This window comes from Nicotiana sylvestris, chromosome 12 (assembly GCF_000393655.2).
Source record: "Nicotiana sylvestris chromosome 12, ASM39365v2, whole genome shotgun sequence".
Lineage (NCBI taxonomy): Eukaryota > Viridiplantae > Streptophyta > Magnoliopsida > Solanales > Solanaceae > Nicotiana > Nicotiana sylvestris.
In genome coordinates, this window is record NC_091068.1 from 79,229,130 (window position 1) to 79,237,949 (window position 8,820).

General features: G+C 40.3%; 1 protein-coding gene across 1 annotated transcript; it reads right to left on the bottom strand.

Annotated features, from left to right (window-relative positions):
• Positions 1 to 850: 850 nt before the first annotated feature.
• On the bottom strand, positions 851 to 1,429 carry LOC138883256 (uncharacterized). Its single transcript, XM_070163936.1, has one exon. It carries the CDS (start codon positions 1,427 to 1,429, stop codon positions 851 to 853), a length of 579 nt encoding a protein of 192 aa, XP_070020037.1.
• Between the last annotated feature and the right edge of the window lie 7,391 nt (positions 1,430 to 8,820).

Genomic DNA, 8,820 nt, shown 5'->3' on the forward strand with positions numbered 1-8,820 from the left:
TGAAAGATGTAGCTGATCTCTAGTTCAAAGGGGTGGAGAAAAGTAGACTGGAGGATGCATCTCCAATGACTTGGGAAGAATTCACCAAAGTGTTCATCAAGAAGTGGTTGCCACTGGGAGTTAGGGTTGCTCTTGCAATATCATTTGAGACCTTAAAGAAGGATACTATGTTTTTCCTCAGAGGAAAACATTAAGTTTGAGAAGTTATCTTGCTATTCTCCCTACCTCATCCCCATAGATAATGACAAGATTACTCGTTTTGCTCCTGGGTTGATTCTGAGTATTTGAAAGAATACAACTAGTGGAAGGGGGAACACTACTTATGCTGACTTCGTGGACTTGGCTATGGATCTTGAAAGGATTCATCAAGAGAAAAGGTCAATAGGGAACAGAACAAGAAGTCTCACATCTTTGGTACTTTCCGTGCAGTGCCTAGTTCGAGAAAAAGTTAGAATATTAGAATGATTTCGCAACCACCTTCATAGATTTCTCTCATCACGTAGTCTGCCTCGAGGCCCCTAGACACCTAGCCGTTGGTCCTTGGAATGATCTCCTTTATAAGTGCCCATCTATGAGGCAGTAGCGAGTTGTTTTGGTTTGCAGCCCAGGATGCCTTTGGGCCTTTGGGTAATTTACCATACCTGATATTCAATGAACTCATTTCTCCAGTTCCAAATTAAGTTGGTCGAATTTACTTTTCACTAGCCGTCCATATCCAAAATTGAATGTAGTAGTTGGTCGACTGTACTAGAATCAGAGCCTTTCATCTTCGTGTATGACCCCAAATTAGCTAATGCCTCTACTTTACATTTTCTTCCATCGGAATGTGGACAATTGGCCATTCTCTAAATCATACAAGTAACGTATAAACTTTGTTCACGTACTGCTGCATGCATTCCTCCTTTATGTTGGAAATCTCATACACTTGGTTTACCACCAGTTGAAAGTCACACTTTATCTCGATGACCTCAGAACCTAGCCCTCGGGCTAGTTCAAGTCCTACAACCAAAGCCTCATACTCGACTTTATTGTTAGTTGAAGGTAGCTTTCTAATGGCCTGTCTTAGGGTCTCACTCGAAGGCGTGATTAGAACTATTCGGAGTCCAGACCCTTTTACGTTGGAAGCTCCATCCGTAAACAAGGTCCCAACTCCCAACGTTGTTCCTGACACTAGCTCTGCTTCCTTACCAGCCAAATGCATTAATTCCGGACTGAAATTGGTCACGAAATCAGCCAAAACTTGTGACTTAATTTTAGTCCTCAGTTTATACTCAATGTCAAATTCACTAACTTCAGCCTCCCATTTAGCCAAACGACCTGAGAACTCAGGCTTGTGAAGGACATTCCTTAAGGGAAAGGTTGTAACGATGGCTATCAGGTGATATTGAAAATAAGGCCTAAGCTTTAGAGAGGCAACTATGAGAGCCATGGTTAGCTTTTTGAGGTGCGGATAGCGACTCTCATCTCCTGACAATATCTTACTAACGTAATAAACGGAAAATTGCGTACCTTCTTCTTTTTATCAGACCAAAATGACACTTACCGCTACTTCTAAGACCGCTAGATAGATAATAACTACTCACCTTCCCTCGATTTTGACAATAACAGAGGTCTGGATAGGTACTTTTTTAGTCTTTCAATGCTTGTTAGCATTACGGTGTCCATATGAAGTCGTTCTTCTTATTCATAGGTGAAAAGAAGTGATGACATTTTTCTGAGGACCTTGAGATAAATCTGCTGAGAGATGCCGACCTGCCAGTCAATCTCTGCACTTCCTTCGCAATTGTCAATTGGTTCGGGATGTCCTGGATAACTTTAATTTTATTGGGATTTACTTTGATCCCTCTTTGCGAGACCAGGAACCCCAAGAATTTACTAGAACCGACCTCGAATGTGCATTTCTCCTGTTTGAGTTTCATGTTATGCTTCCGCAAGATGTCGAAAGTTTCCTGGAGATGTTTTAGATGATCTTTTACATTTAAAGACTTAAACTATCATGTCATCAATATATACTTCCATTATTTTGCCTAACTGATTCTCAAACATCTTATTTACTAGCCTTTGATAAGTGGCTCCAGTGTTCTCAAGCCCAAAAAGCATCACATTATAGCAATATGTGCCAAAGTTTGTTATAAAAGAGGTTTTTTCTTGATCCTCCGGATTCATCTTGATCTGATTATACCCGGAATAAGCATCAAGGAAGCTCATTAGCTCCTGCCCGTCTATGGCATCAATCATTTGATCAATGTTCAACAACGAAAATGAGTCCATAGGGCACACCTTATTTAAATCCTTATAATCTACAGACATCCTAAATTTGTTATTCTTTTTAGGTACTACAACTACGCTAGCTAACCATTTCAGATATTTTACCTCCCGGATCGAACCGATATTGAATGGTCGGATTAACTCTTCTTTAACAAATTTGTTCCTGACCTCTGTTATCAGATATTTCTTTTGCCTTACTGGTGGGAAATCTGGATCCAGGCTTAACTTGTGTACTGCTATCTCCAATGGGATACCTATCATATTCGAGTACGATCATGAAAAGTAGTCAACTTTAGCTTTAAGAAAATTTATAAACTCTAACTTGAGCTTGGAATTTAACCCCGTTCCCAAATGAAACTTCCTTTCCAAAAACTCATCGAACAAAGCCACTTGCTCGAGTTCTTTCGCGGTCGAATCGGTCACATTCGTCTCCTCCGTTACCTGAAAATATTTCGGAACCTGGTAGGACTACGATGACCTTGCCTTTATCATCTTCATTTGAAAAGTTAGAAGTCATCAGTTCTTGTAATTGCTATTTGTTGGATGCTTTCCCCTTGCTATTGGAAACGGTCACCACATTTATCTCCCTTACTGCCGGTTGGTATCTTCTTATTTGCCTGATACCTTCTAGAGTCAGAAATTTAAGCAATAGGTGATATGTCAAGACAGGACCTTCATCTCATGTATCCACGGCCTTCTGAAGATCATGTTATAGCCCATGTCTCCATCTACCACTTCGAACATGGCGGTCTTTGTTACACCTTCGGCGTGAGAGGGTAGTAAAATCTCTCCTTGGGTTGTCACGCTTGTCAATTTGAATCCAGCTAGGAGCTTTGTCACTGGAATGATGTTCCCAATTAATTTCTCTTGCTCCAGAACTCTTCGTTAGATGATGTTGGCTAAACTTCCTAGATCAACCAAAACACGCATAATATTGAAATCTAAAACATTGAGAGAGATTACCAAAGCGTCACATGTAGCAGAAGAAGTCCATCAACATCCTTCTCTGTGAAGGTGATGTCGTCCTCTGAGACTTCTAAGACTCTCTTGCCGTGCATCATCGATATTTTTATTTTCTTCGCTACTGAAAAAGTTACCCCATTGACCTTGCTCCCTCCGAAGATCATGTTAATTGTCATCCTAGGTGATCCTACTTATGCTTTCAATGACTTCACATTGTCTCGACTTTGGCCATAATTGTGTTTGGTGTGATCACTTAAAAATTCTCTAAGATGGCCATTTTTTAACAATGTCGCTACCTCCTCTCAAAGATGTCAGCAATCCCCAATTCTATGGCAATGAGTCCCATGGTATTCACACCACAAATTGGGATTCATCTGGCTAGGATCCGATCGAATCGGCTTCAGGAACCCATCTTCTTTAATATTTCTCATTGCCAACACTAATTTTATCGGGCTGGTGTTAAAGTTGTAATCTGATAACCTGGGATACGCGCAGTCTCGGGTTCCTGGATCTTTTTTCTCCTATAACGACCTGATATTTTGTCCATGATCCGCCTTTATGCCGGATGCAAACCTATTCGATGACTAAAACCCTTTACTGCCACGCCCATCACTCCTCTCGTACGGTAGAAAACGACTTCTAGACCTTTATTATGCATCAGTGCATTTTTAAACTTATCTTGAATTTTATCATGACCCCGTCCCTTGGTTGGCATCGAAGAGCCAAGTTGTTCGTCCTCTATCCTTGTCTTTGATTCATAGCAGTTATGGACATCCGCCTTTGTGGTTGCCTGAAACTCGAGCAAACTCTCCTTCAATTTTCGAGAGGAATCGAAACTTAGTGAGTTTAGACCCTTGATGAATGCCTCCATTGCCCACTCATCTGGAGCCGCCGGTAGCAACATCCTTTCTCTCTGGAACCAGATCATAAATTCTCGTAGCAGCTCGGATTCACCCTACGAAATTCTTAATATGTTTTCCTTTCTGGCCTAAACCTTCTTGCTCCAGTGTGAGCCTTAATGAACGAATCTACAAGCATTTCAAGAGAATCAATTGAATGCTCGGGTAAGAGGAAGTACCATGTCAGGGCCCCCTTCGTGAGGGTTTCACCAAACCTTTTCAGAAAAACCGACTCGATCTCATGTTGAGCCAAATTGTTTCCCTTCACTGTCATGGTGTAATTTGTTATGATTCTATGGATCTGAAGTCTCATCGTACTTTGGTATGTCCGACATCTTGAATCTCTTCGGAATTAACTCTAGTGTTGCACTTGGCTTAAATGGCAACTACATGTAATTTTTTGAATCTGGACCCTTTAACACTGGTGGTGCGCCCGGAATCTGATCCATCTGAGTGTGAAACTCCTTTGCATTCTGATCCATTCTTTCGTTTATTTCTCTCGTAAATCGCATGAGCTCGATTTTGAAAGGATCATCCGTTATTATTCTTATATCCTCTACCGGTCCCTCTGGCTTCGTCGAAACTAACTTCACCCCTTAGGGTGTTGTTATGTGTTTTCTAAGCCATTTGATTTGCGAGAATGCTGGGAGGAATTGGACCCCTTCCGTTCACATTATTGGAAGCACCAGGAAATGCTTGTTTTAATTCTGTCATCACCTGATCTTACCTTGAATGGTGATCTATGTGTCATAACTCGGAATTCTCACCCTCGGAACCGTGATGATGCCTAACATTTCACTTGCTAGGCAAGCTGATGTTAGCTATATCTGTTAACCATTTTTAACAATTTCCAAATTTAACGGCAGCAATAATAGTGAACAGTCTCAAATAAGATAATAAACTAATAAATGACAAAATTCAATTACAAATACCAGAGCTGGTGTCACGAATACATGAGCGTCTAGAATACTATAGATAATGGACTGAACGAAATATAACAGTCTGAAACAAGATGAACAACTCAAAGGATATAGAAGGGGACTTCGGGACTGTGTACGTCATGCAACTATACCTCAAGTCTCCTCTGAATAGCTGGATCCGAGCAAGTCTACTGAACGCCGCTGGGACTAACTCCGGTATCTGCACAAGAAGTGCAGAGTGTAGTATGAGTACAACCGACCCCATATACTCTAGAAGTGCCGATCCTAACCTCGACAAAGTAGTGACGAGACTAAGGTGGGTCACTTACAATAACCTCAATAATAACAGAAAAGACAGGAATGGAAGTAAGACAATTAATTCATAACAACAAACTCAATCCAACTAATAGAGAGCCTAGAATAATATGTCATATAGACTCTTCTCAATTACCAGGGAAAAACCAACAGTCACAACAAATATGACTTCATACAATCCGTCGCGGCGTGAAACCCGATCCCACCATTTCATAATCCGTCCTTATTACACCATTTCAATTAATTACCTTTCAGTTTCCATTGCGATATGCAACCCGCTCCCTAAATAATTTCAAGAAACAATAGAAATTCAACAACCAAAAATCAAAAGGAGTTATACATCAAGAGAGTATATGTACGAAGCAATGGATGATAACATGATAATCCAAGAATCTCGAACAACTCAGATGTCTCAACTTTACCAAGTCCATGATATATATCCATTTAACAAGTCATACAAAAGAAACTGCATAATTAAAAAGAACAATTGTCACAAAACCATAAGACAAGCAAGACTTAGGACAATTTAGACATGCAAGGAAAACAATTAGAGGCAGGTAGCAATTAAGCATGAAATTATGGAAGGGGCAGACAATCTAATACAATTACAGCTAAATGAAAAGTAACAGTTATGGCATGGAAGTCAAAATAAACATGTAGTAATTAAGGCATGTAATAAGATATACAATGAAGAAACGAAACCATGGAAAAAGGTAATGCACCGGCGCATATACACTCGTCACCTCGCATATACGTCGTTTCTCATATAATGCACATAACAAGAAGTTCAAGGGTCCCTAATTCCCTCAAATCATGGTTAGACCCAACACTTATCTCACTCCGCAATCAACTCAAAGTTCCACCACGACCTTGCCTTTCGAACAAGCCTCCAAACCAACAAAATCTAGCAAATTATTAACCAAATAATTCAAAATAAGCTTTAGAAACTACCCACGAATGAAAGAGATTCAATTTAGATCATTTTTAAAAAGATTAACATTGGGCCCTCTTGGTCAAAATTAAGATTCGGACCAAAATTCGATTACCCATTCACCCCCGAGTCCGGTTAAGTAATTTATTTCGAAATCCGACCTCAATTCGAGGTCTAAATCTCAATTTTACAAAAATCTCTAATTCTGCCCAAATCCCTAATTTCTACCATGAAATTCCTAAATTGATGTTGAAATCTCATGAAATGTAATGGGTAATTGAAAAGAAATAGATTAAGGTCACTTACCAATGAATTTAGGAAGAAAAATCTCTTGGAAAATCGCCTCTAGGGTGTTTAGGTTTGTGAAAATGTGAGAAATCAGCTAAGTCCTGTTTTCCTCCTCTTTTACCCAGTTGCGGATGTCGCAATCGCGAATATCACAATTGCGAGAAAGGGGTTGCAATTGTGAAGCCTGTCTCAGACGCACAGAGGTCGCAAATGCGACATGGGTTCGTAATTACGAATACCCAATCTTCAAAATTTCGCACCATTGCTTTGCAAATGCGAAGCCAGCTTGAGGACTGCTGAGTTGCAAATGCGACTCTTGGACCGAAATTGTGATCACCGCCTAGTACGTAAAGGCGAATATATTTCTCGCAAATGCGAGTCCACCCAAGCCATCACATTCTTGCAAATACGAACACTTGTTCGCAAAAGCGTGGTTCGCAATTGCGAGGCAGACTTCGCAAATGCGAGATTTGCAGAACAAACCAGCAACAAAGAATGCATCAACTATCTCCAAAGTCCAAAATCAATCTGTAGCCTATGTGAAACTCACCCAAAATCAAATCACCAAAATAATATCTAAATCTTCGAATCAATCCTCAACACGAAGGAACTTTTAAAGTGAAACTCAAGAACATTAGAATCACGTTTAAACGTCTAAATCATGTTAAATCAATCCGAATTGAACCAAAATTTGCATACAAGTTTCAAATACCTATACAGAGCTATTCCAAGTTTTATCATCAAAATCCGAAACCGTTAGCTAATTAGGCAACTTATAGTCAAGCTTAGTAATTATTCAACTTTTAAAAATGCTAGTTTTCGGTAAAATGAGTCAAAACAAGTTAGGGATTTTTGAATTAAATTCTGGGTATACGCCTAAGTTTCAAATCACGATACGGACCCATCGGGATCATTAAAATACTGAACCGTGTCCGTTTACAAAAAATATTGATTGTAGTCAACTCAAGTTATTTTAAAGGTAAAAATTCACATTTTCTTTAATTTTTCACATAAGTATTTTTCGGGAAAAAGACACGGACTGCGCACGCAAATCAAAGAATGCTAAATGAAGTTAATAGAGGTCTTAGAACACGGGAATAGAGGCTAACTCTCAAAATGACCTATCAGGTTATCACATTCTCCACCTCTAAGACAAACGGTCATCCTCGAATAGACAAAGAAAAGTACCAGGACTGGTGAAAAGGTGTGGTTATCTATTCCTCATATCGGACTCGGACTCCCACGTGGATACCTCAACTGACTGACCTCTCCACTTTACTCGAACTGAAGAATAACTCTTAGACCTCAACTTCCGAACTTGCCGGGCTGGAATGGCCACCGGCTCCTCCTCATTAGTCAAATCCTTGTCCAATTGGACTGAGCTGAAATCTAACACATAGGACGGATCATCGTGATACTTTCAGAGCATGGACACATGGAACACCGAATGGACTACTGATAAACTAGGTGGAAATGCAAGCCTATAGGCCACCTCACCCATTCTCTCAAGAATTTCAAAGGGTCCGATATACCTAGGGCTCAAATTGCTTTTTTTTCCCGAACCTCATCACACCCTTCATGGGTGAGGAGCAATACCCTCTCTCTAACCATGAATACAAAATCACGAAATCTTCAATCGACATAACTCTTCTGCCTAGACTTAGCTGTGAGAATCATTCCTAAATCATCTTGACCTTTTCAAAGGCATCTTGAACCAAATAGGTACCCAACAATCGAGCGTCTCTCGGCTCGAACAAACCAACCAGGGAACGACACCGCCTCCCCTATAATGCCTCAGAGGGAGCCATCTAAATACTTGACTGGTAGTTGTTGTTGTAGGCAAACTCCACAAGCAGCAAGAACTGATACCAAGAACCCCTAAAATCCATAACGCAAGAGCGAAGCATATCCTCCAATATCTGAATGGTGCGCTCGGACTGTCCGTCTGTCTGGGTTGAAATATTGTACTCAACTCAACCCGTGTGCCTAACTCACTTTGTATCGCCCTCCAAAAATGCAAGGTGAACTGCGTACCTCGATCATAAATGATAGATACCGGCATACCGTGAAGATGAACTATCTAGCGGATATAGATCTCAGCTTACCGCTCTGAAGAATAGGTAACAACCATTGGAATAAAATGTGCCGACTTGGTCAACTTGCCCACAATGACCCATACTGCATTGAATTTCTTTTGAGTCTGTGGAATCCCAACAATCAAATCCATAGTAATACG

What these genes read in the sequence shown, in the direction of transcription:
- LOC138883256 (XM_070163936.1), bottom strand. Translation starts at nt 1,429, where the DNA reads ATGGCTCTCATAGTTGCCTCTCTAAAGCTTAGGCCTTATTTTCAATAT.